This window comes from Apaloderma vittatum, unplaced genomic scaffold, assembly GCF_000703405.1.
Source record: "Apaloderma vittatum isolate BGI_N311 unplaced genomic scaffold, ASM70340v1 scaffold20423, whole genome shotgun sequence".
NCBI lineage: Eukaryota > Metazoa > Chordata > Aves > Trogoniformes > Trogonidae > Apaloderma > Apaloderma vittatum.
Genome location: NW_009707839.1, coordinates 34,358 through 61,554, shown reverse-complemented (window position 1 = coordinate 61,554; position 27,197 = coordinate 34,358). Strand labels below are relative to the sequence as shown.

At 40.2% G+C, this 27,197-nt stretch overlaps 1 protein-coding gene across 1 annotated transcript in view; it reads right to left on the bottom strand.

Moving 5' to 3' along the window:
* Window positions 1-27,197, bottom strand: part of LRRFIP1 (leucine rich repeat (in FLII) interacting protein 1) — a gene marked incomplete at its 5' end in the record, with an annotated part of 61,413 nt that overhangs the window by 6,654 nt on the left and 27,562 nt on the right. Inside the window, 10 exons of the mRNA XM_009866359.1 lie at window positions 6,816-6,957; window positions 7,439-7,531; window positions 8,706-8,798; window positions 9,300-9,392; window positions 10,276-10,446; window positions 12,634-12,705; window positions 14,064-14,189; window positions 14,978-15,010; window positions 23,562-23,639; window positions 26,736-26,801. Coding sequence (XP_009864661.1) covers window positions 6,816-6,957; window positions 7,439-7,531; window positions 8,706-8,798; window positions 9,300-9,392; window positions 10,276-10,446; window positions 12,634-12,705; window positions 14,064-14,189; window positions 14,978-15,010; window positions 23,562-23,639; window positions 26,736-26,801 — 967 coding nt within the window. The remainder of the gene's footprint in view (window positions 1-6,815; window positions 6,958-7,438; window positions 7,532-8,705; window positions 8,799-9,299; window positions 9,393-10,275; window positions 10,447-12,633; window positions 12,706-14,063; window positions 14,190-14,977; window positions 15,011-23,561; window positions 23,640-26,735; window positions 26,802-27,197) is intronic.

The window sequence follows — 27,197 nt, the reverse complement described above, 5'->3', positions numbered from 1 at the left end:
TCCTCTAGGCCACTACAAAAATTAGCTGAATCTTAATGACTCCAAAGGGTCCAAATCACCTTGATCCTGAAAATAACTCAGTCACACGCAGAGCCAAGTAACACCACCACTGCTGTAGGGTGGTGTTAATTACCTCTGCCTGAGGAAAGGACACCTCCGCCAGTTTCCAAGCAAGGAAGCACAACAGCTTCCCCCAAACCCTTTCCCTGCAAAATGGACCTTAGCATTTTGGGACGAACCTTCAAATCTGATCTCATGGTCACTTCTCTCTTCCTTCATTATGGATATCTGTGAACCCCACGCGGACATTACCATTCACAAAGAAGAGTTTTTTGCTTGTATAAATCAGGCTCTCTTACGGTTTGTTTATCTTGGAACTCCACACTAACACAGAAAACTTACTTTAGGTTTCATAGATACCTCTGCAGATTCACCTTAATTTTGCACATAGAAGACATTTTTCCAACAAATCAAGGATCTAAGGACCTCGAGAACAAGTGAGCAGAAAAAAGCAATCTACTGAATTAGGACACAAAGCAGCTAATTAAAGTTCTTATCTATAACAGTCATTATCCTTATTTCTCACACAAAGAAAGTATGATGAATAATTAGTGTGACATTCACCTCACTTAACTTTGGTAACATGATTTCCAGGCTACTTACTGCACCGATTCATACGCAAAGAAGCTTAACAGAGGGCTGATGGCAGGAGCTGGGCCCTGGGAAGACCTGGGAAAGAGCATGACACAGAGGGGTGGTGGTGGGTGCCAGTGTCTTCTGCTGTTGTAAAGGCCAGTTTGTAAATCAAACTGCAGTTCTCATGACCTTGGTACTGCAGCTGACTCAAGGTATTGCAAGCTAGGGCGCTGCTTCAGTGGCACAGCTGACCTAACATCCCCAAAGATCTTTGATGCCACAGATCTTTGATGTCTCTTCCTGCTTGGAGGGGAGAATGAGGTGGGAAGCAGCTGTTTTTAACCTGAAGGATTCACATGGGTGGCCCAGCAACGTAATTAAGCCTGAAAAGGGTGAAGTGTACTTGGAGGGTGGCAAGGCATCCCCTGAAGTCACACCAGCAGCCCCAAGCAGCTCTTCAGAACAAACTGCAAGAATCCGGCTGTCGCATCAATAGCGGGTTGGATATACTCCTCAAGATCTATCGATTTCTTTTGGATGATGAGATCCAACTTTCAACGTTAATCCAGACATCACTGTTGCATGTTTGAGACAAATCTTAAAAAAAAAAAAAAAATCTCTGCTACATAGTAACAAGAGATGCTTTTAAAATCTAGAAAATTTTAGATTATGTAGTGCAAATCCTTATGAAGAACAACTGCTTATACTTACAGAAACCACACTGCAACTGTTGCAGGTTGAAGAGAAGCCATATGACAAGAGGTACAGGTTTAGTCCTGTTACAGGTTTTCAGTTAAGGGTGCCTCAAATATCAAGTCTGCCCATTCCTACTAAGATAGCTCTTCTAGCTATGTAGCACGACACAATAAATTTAACAAAGCTGCAGAAAAACGGTTTTGAAATTATATGGAGTTAAAGAAATATTTATACAGGTTTATAAACAGTTCTCTGGACAGGCAGTTTAAAGTATAAAATATGTTTATTTCAATTATATACAGCTCAGTACATTTGGATATACATCCTGAAATTTTGCAGTCTGTTCATATTCCATCAACTTTGTAACATCAACACAAATACAGCCTTCCACAGCGCTCCCGCTCCACCTCCTCAATTTGCATTTCTTTGGGATGTTCATTGCTTAAAACAACTTTAAATGAATTTTTAAGTATGCAAAACAGGCTCTTCCTCCCAAGCACTAGCAAGATGCAAGAAGAAGTATACCAGGGGAGTCAAAGTGTCTAATTTATGCCAGTAATTCAAAGGAATCCAGCTTTTCAAAAAGGCATGGAGGCTACTGTACAGAAAAACAATCGTCTTTGGTCTGATAGCCAACAAGAATTAAGACATGCAAAGTTATCTTCTTTCCAGAAAGGAAGAGGTAAGATTTTTCCAGAGATAAAAAACATTCTTTCAAAATCTAGTTTGAAAAAAATATATAATGCAGTAAGGAAATGCAATTTTAAACAAAAATCTTCATGGAAAAATAGATATTTTATATCTTCATAGCTAGACAGTACTTGATATCATGCACACCTTACAGTGTGTATTGACATCTTCTTCAGGAAAATAAAAAACCCATGTGAGACACAGTGTAAAAGGCCTACTGTGGTGCAAAGTGCCTATATGAAGTAAACGTATATATTTATTCCTTTCAGCAAACTACAACCCGTATATTGCTCTTTCTTCAGATTGTGTATTGTTCTTCCAAAGTGTCTCAGTAGACTCAGTGATCTAACTACATTTTGGAATATGACCATATTTGAAATACACAAAGTGGAATGAGAGTATCTTTTTTCCATAGTAAAAAAGAACAAAACAAACCCCAAAATAACAAAAAAACCCAATTGGTTCCTAGGCTTTAATAATTCAGAAAGAAGTTTCAACATCAGATCAGTGTTGATGATCTACTGAGTTCCTTCATGAAGTTTTAACATATTTACTGTAGCTCTAACACGTGTAAGTACACAGAAGTACATGTGTAAATTCACGTAGGTCCAACGCGTATAAGTACATTCAAGACATCTATCATCTAGGCTAGGAAAAAAAAAAAAAAAAAAGACTTTCCTATGGAAATTCTTTAGGTAGCAGTTATCTCACTAAAAGTACGTTACTTGCAAGACAGTCTGAGTACTCGATTTGTGAAGCTTGCTCTTTTGGTGAAAAATTTTTAACCTGAGACATGGCAAAACCAAAGCCACGCCCAGTATCTTGTGACTAGGTATGTCAGTGGGTAATTTAATATTTGCATCATTACTACTTACGTAACATTGTATTATGATGAGAGCTACCTGTGAGTATTCCTAAGGCCTGATGTACTGTGCAAAATGCATGCTTCTGTACGTGGGGCTGATCAATGGCACGTAACTCGTGTAGCCTTGAGATTTTGAACTTAGGATACTGTACAGTCATCTCTGGATCTACCCTTACCCCTCCGACCACCCTGAAAATCCTCTTTGCTTTCATCTCTGTTATTGCCGGCACTTTCTAAATCCTGTTTTGAAACACTGTCATATGGTGCTTTTTCCACTTTACTAAAATTTGATTCTTTTATTTCATCTTCCATCACATCAGTCTTCTCATCAGTTTTCCATGATGCTTCCCCTTGCAAGCACTGTGCTGCTTCAGGCTCACCTCCTTCTTTACGCTGCAAGCTGTCATCTTCAGTCAAGGCATCTTCAGTTTCTCTTTCATCTGTTCTTTCTCTGGCTTCGTCTGTTTGGGCAGTTTTTCTGACAGCACCATTTGCTGCATCACCCTCTCCTTTCTGCATATCAGCTTTCTCTCCATCACATTTTTCATCAGTTTCTAGGATCTGTTTTGACTCTTCATCAAACTCAAATGCATCACCATCATCTTCCAGCATTTCCCCTGCTTGATTCCCCAATTTAACTTGTTCACTAACACTTTCATCTTGCTCAGCTTTCTGTGCCAGGGAATTATTTGCACCTTCCTCAGAAGCAAATCTACCACCATGGTGGTCTGCAAGCTCTAACTCTTGCTCATTTTCTTTCAAAGTTTCTTTATCAGCCTTGTTTTCAGCAGTTACATTAACATTTACAGTTGACTCCTCTTCAGGTTCACCTTCCTCTTGTGTAACTGCATTCTGCGCTTCACCTTCTAAAGGAATATTTTTCTCTCCTGCTGTATCATCTGTTGTTTCTGCACTACACTGAACTGTCTGAACTTCTGCCTTCGGCTTTAAATCTTCTACCTCCTCCATCCTACTTCCCTTTCCTTTCCCAGACTCATCCCCTGTTTCCAACTCCCTAACTTCGCCATCTAAAAAACTTGGGTCTGAGCTGGTTTCCTGAGTTGTCACCTCATTCATGTCCTCTGTGTGTGGCTCTGCCTGCTGCAGCACACTTCCGTTTACGTCAGCAACGGAGCCTACAGCCTCCTCAGGTGCCTTATCTTGCTTATCTGTTCCTGCAGAATCTGAACATATCTCCAGCTCTTCTGCTAATACTTCCTTCTGTCTGCCCTTCTCAGCCACTGTGTTTTCAAGTTCAGTTTTCTCTTGCATGTTTTGTTCCTCTGATGGTGCCAAAGGACTGTCCTCTGGAGAAAATGTTTGGATGTGTGCCTCATCTCCTCCATTTTCCTTTTCACTTGTATCTCCTGGAACACCACTTACTTGTGACTCTGTCCCCTCCAAACCCACAGACCCTGTTTCTCTCGTCTGACTCTGCGCTGTGTTCCCAACCTCATTTTCTTCTTCAGCAATATCACCTCCCATTTTATCAGTTTTTTCATCACTGCAGTGTTTGCTCCCAACAAGCTTCTCCTCCAACACGTCTGTAACCTTGTTTTCAGCACTTTCTTCTGGGTGCTGGAGTCCCTCAGTGTGACTCTCCACATCTACCTCTTCACTAAGCAAACTCGCTACTCTAACCTCTGGCAGCCCTGCCTGGTTAGAAGCCAGCTCACAGCTCACACCTGCAATGTCAGCTTCCTGATCCATTTCAGTATCACTCGGGGCACGGCTAGTTTTAAGATCCTCTCGTTCTTCCTGTTCGGGTGAAGCTTCTTCCAGTTCATGCTCTGTACCAAGGTCACCAGGCATTTCCTGAGGAGTCTCAAAAACCTGATGACCTTGCAGAGAGTCCACCTCCGAGTTCTGATTTGTCCTTGCATTTACGTCATGGTGTCCAGCTTCTGCACTTAGAGGCTGGTGGACCGCCGCGCTCACAGATTCGGTCTCTTTTCTGAAATCATCTGTGTCACTATCGTCATGTGAAGAAGCACTCCCTGACACATGTTCTGTAAGGCTTTGAGTATGTTCTGTGACCTTACTACCTAGTAACATGACTGGTGACAGCGCGTCCTGTTCTTCAACCATTTTTTCTGCCTTTGTATTTTCATCACCATGAAATGTCTGTACTTCCTGCTCCTCAGACTCCTCTTTGTGTTCCTCATGCTCAGTATTCTGCAAGATTTCTTTTTTCCCCATATCCTCCAAAATCTCATCTTTCATGTCCACTTCATTGGCTTTGCCTAAAAGACCATTGAGAAAGTTGAAGGGACCACACCACGGCACTTACCTCCCCACTTAAAACCCCACAGAGAATGAATCAAAGAATAGGTTAATAGAAGATCAGCTTTTGCCAATTACGTGAGGCAAAGCAGCAGTTGAATTAGTAAGGGGTTGAGGTTTTTGATCAGTGAAATTCACCACCACCCTCTCAAAGCAAGAAGTCTCTGGTGCTGGCGCATGTTTTTGTAAAGTAAAAGATTTATACGCTTGGCTGTGTGAATTACAGCTTTTGTAGATGAGAACAACGTTTCAAGCAGCGCAATTTAACATTGAGATTTGCAGATGTAACGCTAACAGTAAAGATTGGTCTTTCCTCAGCAATACTCTCTAAAACTTTAACCCTACCACCACCCTGTGCATACAAGAATGTGTGTCTGATGCCATTACAATGAAGTAACTGAGGATTATTCAGTAATATTTGACTCTTGAGTATCATCAACAGGCATCACCAGTGTATATGACAAACACTGAATGGAAAATCTGACTGGCAATCTGATTTTTTTTTTTTGAGCTGTTTAACATTATCAACACAGATCAAAGCTCGGGTACTTAGTGCCCCTTACAACCACATCATCCACCCAAGGGGATGAAGATTACTGTGGTTGGTTGTGTTGTTTTTTTTCCTTTGTAACAGTTTTTCTTCAACTTACATTTAGAAGCAACAGACACTAGAACAAGCATTTGTGGTTTCAGCAGTTAGCTTATGGGTCTATATTGTACCCAATTAAAAAACCAAAAACGCAGAATAAGGAGAGACAGAAAATATATTACATTTAGAAATACACCCTTACGCTGTTTTTGGTGTTCCAGACTGTTTCCACACAAAAACTCAGTGAGGAAAAAGCAGCCAACAGCTAAAAAAGCAAGGCAACTTGCACTTGCAACAGCTGGCTACCAATTGCTATTTATTAGCATGTTCATTTAGAACAAAAACAGGAGGAAAAAAACAAATCTATTATTTCGTTTCCTTCCACTAGTATAAAAGTTCTGAGTGTCTGTGCATCACAGGTGCTAAGAGCAATGCTTCTGCCAACCAGATTTGGCCTTCCTAACACTAGCCATCCCAGAGTAATTTTTTTTGTGTCTAACAGCATTAATCCTGTTATAACAAGTAACAGTATTGCAGAGTTAACATGAACTGTTCAGTAGTACTAGATACCAAAAACAATGAATTCATACGTTAGTGTGTTCTCACAGTGCCCAGCACCGTTGTTCAACAAACACAGTTCCCAGGTATTTAAAAGTGAACCAACATGCAAGTTCTCTATAGGAAACTAAAATACTTGTTTTCCTGTTTTTTTTCAGTATACATGCTGAAAAATACCAAACAATAGGATTGTTCTGGGACAATTTGCAAATTCAGAGTTTAAATAGTAATCTGAACGATCGCTACTTATCTGTAATGTAATATTTGTATTCTTGTCCTTTGTCGCCTTGAATGGGAAATGAAGACTGCCTTTGCAGGAAACCACACAAGACACTTGTAGCAATAACATATATATTAAGCAGAAAAATGCTCAGGAAGTGATTTGACAAGTAGCATGCTGCGTGATGTGTTAATTGTCCCACTAACAAAAGCCCAAACTCCAAGCAAAGATGAATGAATGGACAGACAGAAAAATATGAGAGGATTTACAGCACTTACCTAGTGACCCCTCCCCTCCTGCCTTTAATGCCTGAGTTGTGCCTGGAACAGTTTTGGAAGAATCCGAGTGTCCTTCGCTATCAAGAATGTCTGATGTCTCCCCGTTGGTGGCTATGTCAGAATCTGGGATGATTCCATGTTTCTGTGGAGAAGCAAAAGTGATGTTTTAGAGCCTGCTGCTCAGAAAGGGAAGGATTGTTCAGGTGTTTTTGTCCTCGATATTCTGAATAAACGATAGGTTCAGTCGTTCCATTGAACATGGCTGGAAGTCGGAAAAGAGCACAGAACATTACGGTTCTTGGTTTAGCTATTATGACAAGAACGCATATGATCCCGGCTCTCTTCCTTTCCCCTCCTTTTTTTAAACATAAATCTGATGCGTAAAATGTTCCCCAGAGAGGCATCTCCTACAAAAGCAACTACTTAATACTACAATCTATACTAGGGGCTCATGGTCAATGGCAGGGGGAAGGACTTTATACAGAAAATTCCTGCAACTGCAACTTAAAGGCAACATGAAAACAGTGTTCTTGCTGCTGAGCTAGATTAAGATTTTCTGTAAAAATGTACAGGTGGAAAAGGTCAGCAGTAGAATGTAAATTTCTTTTATTCCTCTTCCATACCTTCAGTTGCTCCTTCAGCACAACCACTTCATCTCTAAGGTCATCCCGCTCACTCCTTATGGAATCAAAGAAATCTTTCTGTCTCTCTAATGCCTGAGTTCCCAACACAGAAAAAGGGCGAGGAGATGTGAAGAAAGGAAGGGAGACAATTAAAGACCATGAAGAGCAGGTGTAAACAAGAATGAGCAGATTTAAGATATTCAGAGGATAATGGAAGTGGCACATATGAAAAAGATAAAGTTTACAGATTAAAGGTCCGAGTTTACGTACACATAGATAAATTTCAAATCCAAGAAATGTCCAGCTTATTTGATAAGCAGAAGTTCCTACCAAAGACATTCAGAGTCAATCCTTCATTAGGGATCCTTCAAATGAGGATCCACTTTTAGACAAGTTTTTAGACAAGTTAATTACGATCCATATTACTTCAGCGTGCACATTTAAGATGGTGCAATTCCCACATATTAACAGAAAGGCATGAAAGCAGGCACGGAAGATTTTAATACTATTTTATTCCATGGGTTACCATTTACAGGTGTGGTACATTTCAATTAATTTGAAAGCTGCCAATAAGTCATCTTTAGAGTGGGATGCACCATGTGCAAACACTTATTTTGCTACTCAACCCTCCCCAGTATTCCTATATAAATACACTACTAGAACAGTAACAAAAATCAGAAAATGTTGAGTTTCAAATTGCTACAAGTCATTGGATGTTGCAAGCATGGGCAACCTGCCAGATTTCTTTCTATATTCAGAAAGTCTTTCAGTGCTTATTGTTAAAAAAAGAAAGCCATGCTTTTGATTCAAGAGTGGGTTTCCATTTGACTTTGACAGAGGGTCTTGGAAAGGGATTAGAAGCAAGGGAGAGTTAGGAGACTTTCATGCCAATAGCCCTGAAATAGCTCTATTGCTTCTGTTTCTGCTCAGTCCACAGATTAAATCTGAATAAGCAGAAATTCAGTGCTGATGGAATTGCATTATAAATAGCACTTCCTTTCTCAATATGGCAAATATGGATGATGCACCACAGCAAATAAATTACCCTTGGTTTTATGATCGGACCATCTGCTAAGTTTTTCTTGGATTTTATGATATAGGCCAAAGACAAAAATCTGCTATTTGCTAGTTCACTGGTAATATACTAAAGACAGCCACACCAAGCAAAGTCACTAAGGAGGATTTTATTCATAAGGTTTTGCAGAAGCACATCAGCTGGAGAATGACAGCATCACTTGGAACATGTTTCAGGAGTTGATGGTCCTACCCCTATTTTTTTGTCTTTCCATTCTATTGTCTCCTGAAGATCAGAAATTTCCCTGACATAGCTCTGCTGTTTCTGCTGCAGCTGCTGGATTTCCTGAGAGACAGGAGGAAAACGAAAAGACAGAAAGCAGGTAACACATTAACAAGGAAGGTCAAGATTGTAGTGATGCCAAAGAATGAAAAAATTCAGGTGCTAAAGTAAAAGAGTATCCACATGCACAGTTTCACAGTTTCTGACATCTCGGCTAAACCCATGCTCCCAAAGACAATCCTACTCTCCGGGAGATGACTTAAGACAAGTTAGACAGGTTCATCAGTTTCCTCTGCATCTCCACAAAGAGTGGTCGAAACACAGCTCATTTCATATTATGGACAAGGCAAAAAACAAGTCCAACTTCAGATAATACTTATGAAAGTACTGTATCTATTAGTCAGCCCTGAACCTGTTTGGCCTGAAACACCAGTATTACACTTCAGGTGAGAAACCTGAGTAGGGAATAATATTCTCCATACCTCACCTCCTATACTCCTACTGCTAAGTGGGGAAAATACCAATAAAAGAAGCCATTGAAAAAAACCCCCAAACTTTACTTACTGCAAGCATTTCTTCTCTTTGCTTCAAAGCCTCTTTGATTTCCATGAACTGAAACTTCAATATGCTATGAGCATGCTTCTCCCTCTCAAATTCCTATGAATAATGAAATATTCATGAGATTTTTATTGATCAAAAATAACATCCCATTAAAAAGAAAAATAAGCCTAAACACAAAGAAAGTGCTTACTGCAATGCAATTTTTGAATATACCCCTAATTACAACCCCTCAAGACTACAATTTTTATCTTCTTTGTCCTTTTTCAGGAACCTATTACTCCATCAAATACAGAAGTTTCAGATAAAATTCAGCCAGTTTCCCAAGTAGAGCAGCAGGCTGGCAGGGAATAGCTTTTACACTCAAGTCCTACCGACTTCACAGATGAATAAATGAACTCTTTCCACATTGCTGTGTATTAAACATTGTGAACTTAAACAAAAAATAAACACACTATCTTCCAGGAACTATGTGTTTTGAAGTGCACTACAGTCAAATTGCCCCAAGCTAAAGAGCCAGTTCTCAAAAAGTTGACGCAAGTCACAGTTTTAAGACCAACTCACTAGCTGTCCAATGCTGAATTCACGTAAAATTTAATTCAACGCTCAACCAAGTAGCTGCATTAACTATATAAAACACACAACTCTCCCACGTGCTCCAGAAGCCACTGTGACCAAACCCCCTGAAATTAATTTAAAGAGGGAATATAAAAGGACATGTGAAAATATCAATATAGCTTTACCATATACAAAATTTCTTTGCTTCTCCAGAAATTGCTTCCCAAGACAGAAACTTAGGGAAGATTCCCATTTGTATGATCACAAACACATAATACGCTGTTATTCTGCTTGCTTGAACAGTAACTAAAACATTAACTTATTTAAAATCTTGCACAGTAATTTGGTTTCCTCCTCCCCAAAGTCTCCAGCCTCCCCAAAAAATCTTTCCCTGCTAAATAACATGCCATAGCTCTATACATACTTTACTTTTTTCTTCATATTGCCGCCTGGATTCTGCCAGCTGTTCTTCTAACTCTAGGAGTGCATCTTTCAGGGTATCTACTTGGTACATGAAATTTGTTTTTTCATTGTCTAGTTGCGCATTTGACACCATAGCCTTTTTATACTTCTCCTCCACTTCAGCTAGAGAGTCCTGCAGAGAATAAGCAACCACAGTCAGTCAGTTATAAAAGATGCTTTTGCCAGCCAAGCCCTTGAAAAAAGAAAATTAAGTTCTAAACCACAAGCATGCCGAGTACTCCTACGGAAACCAGTGCTAATCAAGTGCTGGAGAGGCTTACCAGCTGTCCCAAGGTGAGGATAACCTTCCCTGTGTTCTCACCAGACGCCTGTTTACAAGCAAGGAGCCTTACCTCAGGATGGATAAAATGTTTCCTGCTCTCTGCTGCTTCAGTTTCTGCTTTCTCAGAGTTTTCTTCCTTCTCCCTCCTCCCCCTGCACGTTGGCAGCTCAAAGCAGCTGCCGAAGAGGATAGTTTGGGTATTTTTTTTAAAGGCAAACCAGCCTTGATTTGAGATCATTTTAGACGATCTTAGGCCTTCAATTAAGGCAGTTTGACAGGCACTTCACTCAGGTTTCAGGAACCCTTGCGGCGCAGGAACCACTAAATATACTGATTCAGAAATTAGAATTTGCCATGAAAAAGCTGCAGCTTTTGTGACCTGAGGTATCATTTTTCCTTGGGTTTCCTATATTACATCACTTCTTCACAAATTTACTCCTCAAGATACAATTCCCAGGATCTTGAAAGTCCCTCCTACCAACTTGACCTGACCATATATATATAAGTAAGATACTGAGGTATATTTTTAACAACAGATGATGACGAAATAAATACCATGTTATACAGTCCAACTTTCTGGTATTTGATTTTGATAGAGAAACAGAATACTTAATGTAAATGAAACAGTACAAATATGCAAACAAAGAGGACACTCATGTCAACTTTTTAGTTTACAGATCAAGCAATTTCTCTCAGAACTAGTAATTCTAATAATTACATCTAAAGCACAGGTGAGTTTCATATACTTCCCTTTTCATCCAGTCAATGAAACTGGGGATCACAGTGGTGAGATGATGACAAAATTAACCTTGAATCAGTTTAGCTTACATTCTATTTACTACAAAGGTAATTTAATCTTTCAGGACATGAATTTGTACAGTTCCAAACACAAACTGTGTGCTTTGGTGTGCTTTCCAGCCCAAGGATGAGAAACAGCATGCAAAAGAAAGCCGCCAAGAGTTGGAAACAGTGGTAGGATCAAACCTCAGAAATCAGCTGGAAAGGAAGTATATGCAAGTCAGAAGTTAAGGTAGGTGCTGCACCGCTCCTTTGGCATGCTGCGTTTTGTTTTCCTAACGTCAAGCAGTGTGGCTGAAGTACAAATCACCACAAAAGGCTGTGTATTGGACGTAAATTGAAAAATCACCTACATTTTTACCCAGTATGATTATTTTGCTACACCTGCTACAGTGATCAAGAAAAAACTCCACAGATATTACATAAAAAGAGCCAAACTCCTGTTTTTTTTCCACTGACAACTCGCTAAAGATGGCAGCTCTTTCACCTGTCCCAGCACTGAGCCAATGACAGAGTCGGCAATCAATGCTGATAAATGTTTCATTTTAAGCTTGGATGTCTACATATATATTTGCAGGACTGCCTTTTGCAAAAAATACAGCTCACATTGCTGCTCGCTTATGAGGTTGTGGTTTGCGAGTACACAAGTTAATTGTCGCACCAAAATCCATTTTTGGCATTATGGAAGTGGTCAGCACTTCTTTAGTGCCAACTGGTGTCGGCATTCATTCTACGTGTAACAAGCTTTGTTACAAGAATTGGTTAAGGGTGTCTTCTGTGATCTAAACCTGAAACCAAAACAATAGTCACCACTTCACATGCACGACTTCCCGAAGGCATGCTGGACCCTATAGATACAAAAACATACAATGTTTTAAATGCCAATTTTTCATTGTAGGGCATGAGTTCTTGCTCATCTTCCAACACTGAGAGGTTTCCTGGATTAGGAAACTATAAAAAAAACCCTATTATTACCTTCTCAAATTATTACCTTCTCAAAACAGCAAAGGCAACATGCAGTAGTAATCAGCAGCCTTTCAGTTAGCATTCGGAAGCACTTCTCACCACAATCAATCGAGCTCAGAAGAGATACTTCCCCAGTTAATGAAATGCATTGCACAAAATCTGCAACCCCTCCCAGAAGAAAGGCATGCAAGGTCAGTTCTAGGTCTCACACTGACTCTCTGAAGATTTAGCTGGTGTTAATGATCACACTCCCAGACTGCAGCAAACCAGTACCTTCATTTCTTTCAGTCCCTGCATGTATTTGCCTTCTACATCCTGAATCTGGTCCTTTAACTCATAGATATCCTGAGGGAAATGGTGAGAAAGGTGAATGACGTCGCTGAAACTAACGGGCAGAAGCAGAGGAAAAGCAGGTATCCCAAGTTCTCATTTAGGTATTTCTACCACATCAGTTAAGCAGTCTGAAGTCTTGCCAGACAACAAAACTTCCTTAGAAGTTTATGTTAATTCTGCTCTTCTTGACTGGAAAAAATGAAATCTTCAACATTAAGGATAAGATGCAGACCCAGCTTCAAGGCCTGATATACCCCAGCCATACAGCCCTTCTCTATCTCTTTCAGAGAGTATCAACCTCTTTGAGGAATCCTGGTATTAAGGGTAAGGGCTGCCAAGGCAAGCCTGAACTACAGGCTGTACTAGATATAGGAAAGACTGTATGAAAACCATCACATAAAATTTAATTTTAAGTCCTACTTCACAGTCTCTCTCCTCTTTCGTCCTTGGTCATCAGCAAATGGTTCTCTTTCACCACGACAGACCTGCTTGCATCTAACGTCCTAACACAAATCCCAGATGTATGAAAGTTAACAGAATTCTGGTTCCCCAGTTTCAAATACTCTTCAGAATGGCGCATTAAAAAAAACAGACTACAAAAACAATTTAGCTATGGACTACCCTTCAAGCTACGGACTAGCACTCAATGGTACGAACACTGGATTGCCTAGCTATTTGCTACACACAGTGTCTAGCCGTGGAATCACAAGTTAAGATTACAAAATTAGCAACCAGCAAGTGCAGTGCTTCTTGCATTATTCCAGTTCTCCTATCAGTGTGTTGTACTAAGTCCATTTCCTATGACGTTAGGTTTAGATGAGCTGTGTCTACCAGGATCAGTGTGATCTGCTATCACACGTCGTAGGACGTCACCCAAACACTCCTCCTGCAATACACACCAGCCTCCCTGCAGCATCTTTCCACTAAATCTATTCACTTTTCATGTACGGCACACAATGTATTTTGTCAGAACTGCCAAAAGGGGGAAACAAGACAGCTTTGTTTTTGTAAAGATGTTTAAAGCCTATTGATAATATCCAAAGGGATATCAAAAGGTAAGATTTGACTCAGCATTATTATTAAATCAACTGTCTTAGTATTAGCCTGTCAGCCCCAATTCTTACTGCTGATTTCTACAGTCAGAGAACATCAGCACTACTTTCAAGTAATCTTATAGTTTATTAATTTATCAAATGCAAGGCATAAAAACATTCTGATCAGAAGCGCCATAGATAGGACATACATTCTTTTCAAGTAATCTTATAGTTTATTAATTTATCTAATGCAAGGCATAAAAACATTCTGATTAGAAGAGCCATAGATAAGACATACATTCCTAACACCTTATGGTGGTTTTAAGTATTTCCTACCTTAATTTCTCTAATGGATGCCTCTGTATCAGCTGAGATGGAGGTATCCCCACTGCCTCTTCGGGAAGAAGTCCCACCCAGAGAAGCTAAGGTAGCTGCTGATAAACTTGAGACAGTACGGGCTCCCTGTAATCACACACAGCAAAAAATGGTTATAACTTTTTTTTCACAGATATATCACGGGTTTGTAGTTCGTTTTTCTGAAGGGTGTTTTGGTTGGTTGGTTGGTTTTGTTGGTTTTTGTTTGTGGTGTTTGTCTTTTTTTCCTAAATTCACGTTACACCAACCTTTGCACTTCTAAATTATGCCAATTTGATTAAATATAACTTCCTAAGATGAAAAATCAAAAGATCAAGGTTTAACGACAGAAAGAAGGCTGATCAGACCTATATAAACACCACTGAAATATGAACTTGCGTGTCTTAGCTTCTATTAATTTTAAGTTAGATGAAGTCTTTAGGGCAGTAGCACCTTGCCAGATATTTTCAAAACTTGCAGTAACACATTTTCCTTCTGACTACCCCTCAAGCTCTTCACCTTTAAAGGGTATTTATCAATTTTGCAGCAAGAGTCACATTAAATGTTTTACTATACTGAGGGTTCTGCATTAAGCCAATTTCTCGCTACTATAGTATCAACCTCTTTTAATTATTATTCTTATGCAATACCACAATTAAAATCTAATAAACAAAACCAGTATTCATGTGGCTTAGCCTAAAGCAATGTCATCAAACTGTTACTGAACGACAACTACATAACCTCTGAGGTTTAAAAGTTTGTCTGAAAAAAATTAATTCAAAGTTTTGCCCCACGGTGGATTCTCCAGATTTCTGTAAACTCATTGCAAGTTCTGCCTACCAAAAGGAACGTGAAGAAAGCACTATTGGCAGAATAATTCAGAAGATCCTCCTTACCTTCTCAAAGTCTTTTTCTGGCCTTTCCTCAATCTGTAAAACAAAGATTTAGAATGAATTGTTATATAACAAAGGACAAATGAAGGCAGTAAGATACCTGAAAGAGAATTCTGAAACCTGTAAAATACATTTCATTAGCAATTTCTATCCACTCGAAAAGCAGCCAGCTCTCTTGGAACAGCGGTGTCCTGGCTGGCACCTCAGGGGGCATAAGGCTGGACAATTCACCTGAAATTTCAAAGCAGTACTAAGCATAAGTACTACAGCAAACTAAGTAAAATATACTTATTGATAAAAACCTATTTAGTCTATTAGGTAAGACAGTGAAATAAATTTTTTTCCATATTGAAGATGGCACTCGATCTTTTGAGTTAACAATGCAAGAATACAAATAACCTCCATGGGCACGAACTTAAAGCCCCAGATGTCTTTCTCTCGACATAAAAATAGCTGTTTGCAACTGCCATGCTGACACATGCAACTACTTCTATTTACTTTAGAGCAATTTAAAAATACGCATCGAATGACCTCCAAATAGCAATTTACTTAAGTAGAGAGGTTACGTTTTTCTAATTGAAAGATCAATAGATTTCCAGACCAAGGTAGCTTCTCGAAGTTACGGTTTTTACGGACCCTGACTGAAAAAGGCTACTTCTGAAGCCTGCAGCACATCCTCCCCCATTCCAAGAAGCAAGGTATCGAGTTCAACTTGAAGGACTGTACTATGTCTGTGGCGCTCCCAAAAGAAGAACAATATGGACAGGGAGGAAGAAAAAGAAAGAAATATAAAGCTTAAAACATCCCATGAGCACTCGCTGTTCAAGACAAATGGTGACTGTCACTTCAAGCAAAGACTGAGGTAAGGCTGAGACTACAAAAAATGATTCTCAAGTCAAATATCAGCAACCAGTTCAAAGTCTAAACAAACAGCTCTTTTATGGTTTCAGCACTTCACTAGATTTTACTAATTCAGGAGAGAGATCCTGCACTAAAACTAGTCTAGCAGAAAGAAGACAGAGCCAAAGCAGCATTTAGGAGTACAAAAAATTACCATGGATACAGACAGCTTAAATGCTTAAAAGAAAGTTACAGAGCAAAACCCACACAGAACCTTTGCCCTCCCTCCTCCCTTGACAGAAACCATCCTATCAACTTTGTCCTGCTCTGAAACCAAACACAATATACAAGTTGCCACGAGCAGAAATCTAAAATCAAGTGTTTTGTCATTATTCACTTTGCTATTGGGGAGGGAAAGCGCTTTTCACAACAGAATCTTTTTATAAGCGTGTCCATCTAAAATGGAGCTAAGTGTAAAAAAAGATCAAAAGAAACAAAAAGCTCAAAGCTCCAAGAAGTCCAGAACATGTCAACCTCTTCTGAGAGCATTCAGCACCAGTTGGATGGTTTCCCAAAAGACTTCTAAAAAATTAATGGCTTCCCCAGATCAAGAATCATAAAGGATGAAAAAAAGACCTCTAAGATCATCATGTCCAACCGTCAAACCAATACTACCACGACTAGTAAGATCCTAAGAGCCAAAGGGAATAGTGGTTTTGAAATGACTGAAAATAAAATAAAATAAATCAGGCAATACCTGATTCAGGAGAAAGCAGGGGATAGGTGAGGCTAATTTGACAAGTGTCACTGAAAACACACTCAGAAATGTCATATCTTCCCCATCTGTTCACATTTGACACAGGGTTGTGTTTTTCTCTGAATTAGAGAGTAATATGGTGGTGATCCCACTCATTATTTTTCACATTACCTGTGATACCCTATTAAAAACAAAATCCCAGAATTGAGAGGTTCCTACTGGCAACACAACTTACATCATAAATTCCCCATGATTAGCATTAAGAAAATTTAAGATTAGGCTTAAAGCCAGACAAAGCACTACATTTCGATTTTGCAAAGACACTGAATACACAAAGTACTTGCGGGGAGGGAATCTCCGAATCTGGATGCAATAAGAGACTGTCTCTATTGAAGAGAATGCCTCTCTTCAGTTCAGGCTCAATAAACAAGATGGACTGACTTTTGCAAACAGCCTATTATTTTCCTGCCAGACAGCTCCGAGTGGTGGATTTGGCAGCCTTCGAGCCTGGCCAAACACTAGGTTGTTGTTTAGCACGACAGTTGTGGCAGGGTAAATATTGGCATATTGGTGTACACACACACACACACCCACCCCTCCAGAAATGTTATGTACAGCCTCTTGCTTATGGGTTCAGGGCACAACCCAAACCGTTATTTTCCTTAAGTCATTAGCAGAATTGCTCATTTTTTCAGAAAATGAAGGACATCTCAGTTTTCAGTAAGAAGGAAGCAAACATCGATATTCTTTAATGATGCACCAAGTAAGTCACAGGAAAGCTTCCATTTACAAAGAGGAAAATGTTGAAGACACTGTGGGGAGAGATATGCACACAGTGGACGTTTTTACTCAGAGAACTCCTAACCACACCTGTGAAGCTTGCGACACTTTATTGCAAAACAATATTTAATAATTCTCTAAGGTAGCATGATCTTTAATTATTAAAGTTATTAGGCAATTTCTAAAACTGAGGTGGTTAAAAAAAAAAAAGAGAGGAGACTTAATTTTCCCTACTGATGCTCTCCTACCCACATTATATGGTGCCATGAATGGAATATTCAGAGCATTTGCTACCCAAACCCAGTAATTACCACTATCAATTTATTTAAATATTAACATTTAAAAATTTAATCTGTGTTGAGAAAAGCCAGTAAAACATTCAAACATAGTCTCCTTTCATTACAAAGATGCCTCCTGCTACACATTTTTTTTAAGCAAAAAGTCAATTCAAAACAAACAGCATTTAATTTTATGGTTACGTGGCAGAGATACACTGAGAGCTGTAAAGACTGTCTTGTAGAAAGACAGAAATTATGTTAGATTAATATTTAATACAGTTTTTATTCTGTTCATCTTTAGATTAATGGATTCACAGGATCACTCCTTCAAGAAGATAAATCGTGCTTTCCAACAGCAATCAGCCACCAGAGGGATCTCCAGGTTTTCAGCCTTCACCAAGTCTCTGACAAGCGCTTTGGCATTTGATCAAGTAAGAAATCAGAGAAAAGGTCAGGAAAATATATTTATTTTTATTTGAAATCGCATGAAATTCTTGGCCAAAATACTTAACCTTCTGTATTGTCATTCAAAAAAGACTACTGTAATGAAAAAACCTCTCCACCTTCACAGTACTATACTCAGCATAGCTTTTCATACAAATGTACTGGCTTTGGGATTTTTCCACATAAAAATACAAAGGACCAAAAGAATACTTACAGAAGAGGAGACCTAAAGAGGAATTCACCTAGTGATACCAGACCTTTAATTCCTAGAACATTGCACCATTCTTCTTATCTACAATAGCATGGGTCTGTCTCTGATCATGGATTACCGTCCTTTTCACCAACCATTTGGGCAATTTGTACTTTAGTGCATAAAAAAAAGCAGGAAAAGGAAGTAATTTTACAAGGAACTCCAGCACGCACATCTTTGTTTTGGCAAGGGGAATACGTTGCTCTCTGCAAAATAAGTAGAGTGGGATCAGAGTTCAGCCTCTTCTGACTGCGATTTCGGAATAAATCCAGAACCACGTTACAAAAATGTCAGCAATATCAGAGGCTTACCGCAGCCGGAAACTTAACAAGAGCAAAATCATCCCATAAGTCTATATATGGATATATCGCCTATTTTTCATAGATAATAAAAGCGTTTTAGTGCAATGTTTGAAAAAGTATGTCTCTCTATTCTGCAGTCAGCTAGCGGGTTAACCCGTGAAGCTCTTTTTCACCAGTGAGTGTCCAGACCAGAATTATTGCTGCCACAGCACCACCACAGCACATCCAGCACCTACTGAAAGGACCTGAGAGCCTGGCACAGTTAAGCATTAGACCCCAGCTGCAAGTAAAGAGATCTTTAAAACCAATGGAAGAATCAGGACTAGGGCACAATTTCCTGCTTTCAGCCTCCCAAAGAAGCCTAGAGAAGGGAAATCGGAAACACTTTCTGTTTGGTAGCCATATGACCTGTACTCAGGTATGAGAACAATTTCAGAGTGTTCAGTACATGGTTGTTACTGCTCAGCTCCATCTAAGATCTTGCACCTAGATCAACTTCCTCATAAAAGCAAGGGGTTTGGTTCTTCTGGTGACAAATCAAATTAAGATCATTTCCTGCTCTTAAAGTAGCACAACACAGTTTGAAACAGAAAGAATACACTGAAGAACAACTCTTGAACTAAGTAGTGCTGAATACAGTACGGTTATCTACAAAAAAGCAGAATTAAAAAGAGAAGTATTGCAGTCAGTATAACCCCTCTTGCAATCCTCATCTTACCAGTTTCATTGGCTGGGCTGGGGCAGGCAGTAACATAGATAGATGCTGCGTGTTTTTCCAGGGAGAGCCACCTTAACACGAGCAATTAGCAATAAGCCTTTAAAAGCCAGCAGGGGAAAAACCACTGCTGAACTTTGTCAGGTCTAAAGTGGATTTGTCAGAAGTATCTTGGCGCAGGAATGAGTGTTATGCCAGACGTCATTGCTTAAACAAACTTATCAGTCTCGAAAATGCAAGTTAGCACTGCAGCAAATCCTCACTCTGGAGGGGCTGAAAACACACCCAGACTGTCAGTGACTGGGCTAGGACACAAGCCCCCTGTCAGTCTTCAAGCGTAGAAGAGAGATGGCAAAGTTTGAGCAAGCCGGTAACTTTCCATGATATTAAGCCTGTTCCGTCTTAATTTTACTTCTGGTGAGAACATGATTAGCTCCCTCAAATAAAAAAGAAAAAAAACAGAAGACTCACAAAAAAAAAAATATTCACAACTGTGCATTAGTGCATGACTGCACATTCGCCAAGCGGCACTTGCATTTCCAGTCTCGCACTTTGTTCCATCACGCTGCTGTCGGGACCAGCCTGCCCTGCCCAGCCGCGAGCCCACCTCTTGTGCCTGGCATGTAGCCCGGCGGGGAAGGGTTAAAACAAAAGATCATCTTCTTCGGCTAACAAAACCCTACTGGTCTTCAGGTACGTACTGGTGCATTCTGAATCTGTTTCAAACACATAACGAACTGCTTTTCACTAGTAGCTTATTCTGTAGAAGAGAAACTCCAGCAATTCATACTAAAAAGCCCATCTAAGCCAAAACATGCTACTACTTCAGGCACAAGATGTACTCCCGTCTGTACAGATGGGCCAGTCGTTTGCTCTCAGTAGTTTTAAGGTTTGTACTTTATATCAAGTGTAATGCTTAAATATGAAATGATACGTTTGCGTATCTGCAGTAGCTGCAAAGACAGCCGACAACAACTACTACTGGGGATAATGGGAAAAATGTTAAAAAGAATAATCAAACAGCAAACTTCATGGAGATACCGTGAATTCTTAAAAACACATACCAAGACAAATAAATATTCACGTGTTGTGTTTAAGTATCTTCCTGGCTCTTACTGCATTAAAGACATGCTGACACAAATGAGAACATAAGCTGGCAAAGCTGTGCACAGCAGGAAAATTATTGTCATTTTTTGCTCACTGTTTAATGAACAGCGATAGAAGGCAGAAATACAATTCTGAAAAAAGATTTAAGGGTTGCAGTGATAAGATATTGTATCCTTTAATTTAGAAAGTTAAATTGAATCATTCTCCACTCTCAATATATAATTTCCCATGATAGTTAGTCAGGCTTGGAAACAGTCCAATTTTTGTTTTCTGCCAAATAATACCCATAATCATAAGAAAATCATATTTAACTTCAGCGTTAAGCACTCCTGATTACAGTAAATGCATTTTGTAAACTATCACTCTCTCACGTGACGTAAGCATACTGGAAAATAAGCTTTTCAATCCAACAGATACTTCCCTTTCCTTCCTTCACCAGCAGCCACTCCACTGTGCCAAAAGACAGATAAAGCATAAATGAAAAAGGACATGGCTCGACATGTTAAGGCAGGGTACAACTCAGTTTTTGGGAGTTAGCAATATTAAACCAGTTCTAACGTAGACTATCAATATAGACAAAAATAGCCACTTTTTCCCCCCCTCATCACCGTCACCCAAGGAGATGTTTATTATTCCTTTAGGAAGTCCAAGCAGATGGTGTTTCAGGACTGTATGGGTGGAAGCGATGTACCGCTAAGCCTGCTGAGAAGACAGGGCTCCGTTTCAGCACCCTTACTGCCAAGCACACAACTGGAAATGTTACCAAAACGCCTCAAAACCTCTTTTAGTAACAGGCAAGTGATTCCTTCCTTTCAGTTACAGGAAAAGGCATTGTCTGTTTCATACAGAAAGAAAGAGGACAAAAAAAATAAATCACAAAATGCTGCTGCATTGACCCCATGCACTAATTAGAACTTTTAAGAGCAACAACACTGTGTTCACAAGGCTTGTACTACCTCGTAGTAGGAGAAGCAAAGTGTATTTTAGACCCACTACAGTATTAACTTTGAGCTCTTCTTCAAGGCCATGGAAACAGCAGAAGCCCTTCACACACTGCAATGACTAATTAAATTTAAAAAAAACCAAACTGAAACAGCCTGTTGTCTCCTTGTGAAGTAGATTAAGCTTGGTGTCTCCCCAGTGTTGGTGCCGATGCAGCTAACCATCTCCAGCCACTTGCATACAAACACCCCAAAGTGTAAGCCGAAAATTAAAACACAAAAAAATCCCCTATAGCTCCCAGAGGAGTAAGCTGCATTTTGCGATTACCATAAGTGACTTGCTCGAATGACTCAGACTGCATGCAAAAAATCACATAATGGGAACCAGCGCCAACACATGGCTACCCAATTCTTATATTTAAAGAACTTCAATGGAATCTCTGGTTATTCTGATTATTTTTTGCTTTGGGGATAATTGAAATTCCGTGTGCAAAGCCCTTTAAGAAGTACTACTAATGTACGATATATACTGCAAGAACTCATAGCTCAGGGACTTAGATTCAGGGACTAATTAAAATACTGATTTATTTATAGCTCACCGTCTGCCATACATTATCTGATTAAAATATTTTTTTAAAAAACAGAAAAATTTAAAAAGCCTTGTCTTTAAAAAGCACTAGTACTTCAGAGCACACAGCTCTATTCTCCCAGTTCTATTCTCTTTTGCCCCAGTCAGTTTATTCAGCTTTTTCTCACTTAGAAGCAGAGATGATCAAAATGCTCGCCTACTCCCTGCCTGATGACGAGAAGTAACCCTGCGTGGAGAGCTCAGGCACCTTTCCCCACTGGGATGCCGACCTGCAGCACAGGGAGAAAAGTCCGTAAAGCACACAGGTTTTCAAATTGCATACTGCGTTTGAAGGGGGAACCAGCATGATGGGGCACACCCGATAGAAAGCAATTCCTTACCGCATTCCTGTGTGTGTTTATGGAAAAGGAACACTCCAAACATTCATGTTACAGCTTACCCTGTTGCATGTTGTGGTAGCTGCTTTGACTGCCCAAACACTCCATTTTAATTAGTCCTGAAGGCAACATTTATGTTTCAGCTCCTCAGCAAAACAACAAAGGCAACACGATGCTACAGAAGCACATTGTGTGTGTTAAAATTTACAGCATCGCCCTTCTCAACACTTTACATCTTGGAGATGTGGTAGGTAATACGCGACAGGTCCCAGGAGAAGAGGCACATTCAAAATTTACCGGGAAGAATGCTTCCATGAAGCCAAGCAAGTTTACTGAAACTCAGTGCAACTCTTCAAAACTCACTCTCTGTGGAAGATGAATTTTGTTACAGACTAGTTTACTGTAAGCTGCACATATCCTCTGAGAGACATGCTACTATATTCTGCTATGGTCACCACAGCATCAGGCCTTGCCCTGCAGTTAATCAGGAGAGATACTCAGTTGTAAACAGCTAGATGGAACAATCACAAAGGAAAAGTGGCAATATGCCAGTGAAAAAACAGAAGACAATTATATTTGTAAAAAGCACAGGAAAAAGCCTTGTCTCAGTCAACTACAGTCACAAGAGTTGGACAAGCCTTTAACGTTTGAGCCTTTTTCAGCCATGACTGCTTAGGAATTCATGCTGCCAGACATGCTGGGTATGTGCAATCCTTCTAGCGCTCCACCGTGCTAAAGACTCTGCAGTGCCTGGGAACCTACAATCCAACAAACATGTTCAAATCCAATCCCTGGATAGCCCCGCAGCTTTGCAAAATACAGCCCAATGTAGAGAAACTAAGCCACTTGAACATTTCAGTAATATCCTGATTTTAACTGAAGGAACACTAGCATCGACAGCCCAGTCTTTTTCACGTTACCCTTAGTGATGTGCTTTATATCCAACTTCAAAAACATTCAGCATTGTCAGGGGAGTCCAAAATGTACTTTTTCTCTGGTGAAAACACATGCATCTGCAAAGAAATTACTCTGGTCTTGTAATTTCTCATCTGGTTCACCCCTTCTTCTTCTCAAACATTACCCAGAAAGTCCAATTAATACCAGAAGAAACTGTATCATGACAGCCAGTCACCTCTTTGTACAAAAAAGATGTTGAAGAACAGAGGAATTAAGCAGTTTAAGGACAAAGAAAAATAGAGGAGCTCACCACTGGACTGGCACGAGCAGAGCTGGCTCTTGAGGATGCCCGAGATCCTGAACCAAGGTAGCAGCTGTACTCAGAAGGCTGTCGCAGGTAAACAAAGAAGAGCAAGCAGAGAAAAGAGAAAAGCATTAGAACTGGGAAGGGAAGGAAGCAAGAGAGTATTCAGGGCATTACATCTGAAGTTAGTTACGAAAACGGTTACATGCAGCTGGACAAAGGAACAGCAATAAAAGTCAGAACAGACACCTCAACTGTTAATTTAAAAATTAAGGCAAGCAGTAATTCCAGTTGACAGACCAAGTAGAGTTTTGATTTAATTCTTAGAATGACAGAATAATGATTTATTTATATATCTTAAGATACCAGTCACAAGTAGACAACTTAGTCTCTATGCAAAAGGTTAAATCCTACAACTTTTCCAAGAGCTCTGAGGTTCTCTGGTGAGCCCTCTTCCATGGTTCCAACATTGCGCACATAAAAATGAATCCGTGCTCCACGGGCCAAAGCAAGAAACATCCATCTACATGGTGATTTAAGTAAAAACTGAGACCATCTCAGAGACTAAGTTATCTCTCCTGCTTCTCCAGCACCTGCAGTCCTCATCTCCTGCCAAAGAAACTATTTCCACCCTTTTTAAAAGCAAACAAGTAAGCAGTAATGCAGAACAGACAGGGCTGACTTGTTGCTGACAAGGACAAAGAATGTGTCTAAACTGTTTTATTTCCAGAGGTTATAATGCAGTGGAAGTAGAGAAGGGGAATGAAAGTCTAAAGCATCAGGGAAATAGAACTAAAACTTACACTGAAAATGCATTTTAGACTTATTCCCTTTACTTTCACAGATGTCAGAGAAGCAGCTTCACACTCCATCTTGTATTTAGATGTACTTTATAGAAAGGCACAGAAGCACGTATAAAAGGGAGTTTCTGACACATTCAGGACAGACAGGAATTAAAGAAGATTGAGGTTTACTGGACATGATATTTTTCCTATCACTACTACCTCAAGGCAATCGTGAACAAGGCCTTAGTAGAGCGCTAAGGCTTGTCATGTCAGTCCGTCAGTCAAACTTCACACGCAAAAAGCCTGCACCGACACAAGAGTGGAGGCAGTTTAGGGGCAGGAACAGGCCTGAGGAACTGTGTGGCTAATGGCCTTTATGCATTTATTTTATAGGCACTTAAGAGACTGTTTCTCAGATACAAAGCCACTGAAATCTACAGAATTAGCCTACGTTTGAGATGCATGTACTCTAACTCTATTGAAGGTTTCTTCTGTTAAGTTACCTGGCTGTTAGAGGAACCCCCTGGACTCCTCAGCTAGAGACAGCCAGGTCTTCACCAAGCTACTGGAGGACTGTTCCAGCACCATTAGTCACACTAACAAAAAGGCACAGTATTAAATTAAAATTAAGCTTCCAGTACTAATAAATGGTAAGAGGCTAAGCTGGAAATAACCCCAGCTACAGTCCAACCATAAGCTTAGTTACCAGCCACAAAGCATTAGGTTCCCAGGTACACAGCCCTTGGCAAGCCCTGAAGCAGGGCAGAATGTGACCAAGCCATGTCCTCAAATGCCTTATGTGAAGTGACATTGGCTTCGTGCATGTGAACTACTGAGCCTCATTTCACAGATGAGAACGTGCAAAATTTAGAACTGTGTTGCACCATTTCCAACTGTTTTCGATCACAGACACTTCAATTCCTAAATTAAAAACAAAAAGCACCAAAGTAAATACTTAGATTTTGTTTTCTTATTAAGTAGTTCTAGCACAGAAGCCTTGCACCGTCACTGGTGTTTTACATTTAATACAACAAAGATATAGAATAAACTGTAAACACCTAACAGGGGACAAGTATTAACTACTAAGGAGTTCCGTATTAATGCTTCACAGGATCTATTCATTCAGTAGTTGCTCCCTGTGTATTGCAGGACAATATAGAAGCAAGTGCCACTTGTTCAGCGGAGACCAAGCAAAGCCAGCTCCAGCCTCAGCCCCTGCATTCACCTGCCATCTCACCATCCAAACCCATGCTCTGGGGACACAGCTACTCAAATGGCACACTCTCTACACACCAGAAGTGCTATGAGGTTCAGAGACATTAAGGTGACCACAGATAGCTTGGTAACTGTGACAAAGCTGTTCCCTTTGAGGTAAAAAATCTCATACTTCAACTCTCTAATTACCACAGGTGATGGTCCAACAGAAACTGGAAAGGCTGGGTTATACACAGGCTTCCAAATACCTGTGGCACAGGGTGGGATGTGGATGGAGGAAGGAGGATGAGCACCAGTATTTTTCCTGATAATCAGTGAAGGAGTTCACAGACAGAATAAGCAGTGGGTCCACAGAGCAGAATTTTAAAATCAAGGAAGACTGGTGCTTTTTTTTTTTGCTTTTTTTTTTGCCCCCACCCAAGGCAGACGTACTGCCTGGCCTTAATGCCCACCATGACACAGAGAAGAGGTGAAGGCATTTTCTGCCTTCTAATCTTTAAACCGAGTCCTGCAGGCTCTCTTTTTTGAAGGGAAACAATTCTCATTGTCATTCCTCATATTGTCTCTCTCCATAAACGACAGAGTCCTCCACTTACAGGAACATGTATTTTGAAAACATAGTCACAAGTCGCCCGAGACATCACCACAGAATATAAATCCAAGGAAAGAAAGCAAGCAAGTCATACATTCACAAAAATAATTCATGCAGGCAGGTAAGTGCTAATGATATAACACTGGGGAAAAAGTATGGTTTGGTGTTGATGGATTTTTTAAAAGAGGAAAATCGTACTATTCTCAGTTTTTGAAAGAAGAATTAAGTCTCAGAGAGGGAAGACACTTTATGTAATGTCTTTCCAAGGTGTTTTATCTGCAAATGAAGTAGAAGGCAGAGCTGAATTCCCCTTACTGGGGAGAAGGCAGAGGCCCAGGGCCAGGCTCTGCCAGTGTTAGTCAGAGCCATTGTGCATGACACTAGGCGTCACGACAGCAGATAAATCACTACTTATTATTTTATGGAACTCGTGGAAATGGTGCTCGTACTTTCAACTACAGCAGCAGGCTATGAACCTTACACAGTCCATCTTAAACGTTCCTCAGCCCAGCAAAGGCTGCGTTCTGGCACACGCATGTTACTAGAGGACAGAGACAAGACAACAGGGAAATGCAGAAAACATCTTACAGCACGAGAACTAGAGGCACTATACCGACGACTCCCACTGTAAACGCTCTCGTCATACACAGAGGCCTACAATTAAAAGACAGAGTCAGAACAGGACCAGCAGGCCTAGTTTCTGGTTTCACTTTGGAGCATTACAAATTGCACAAGGTGCAGCATGAAGGACGTAGGGGAACGAGCAGTATGTGCAAGGGAAGGGACAACTCCTGTACGCACCCACAAGCGACATGCAAGTGAAGATCTAACACAACCTGAAGTCAGTGAGCCTGGGAATGCCGTGAGGCACGTGCAAACTCTGACACATCCCCCCTGCCCCGAGCCCATCACATAGTCATGCATTTCTAACCGTTCTTCCAGTCGTCAATTCCACAGCTTATATTGCCCACCAACAGAACGGCTACATCAATTCTTAAATTGGTCAAATCTGTTTAACTTTCAATTCTGGTACTGCCAATGTGGGGAAAA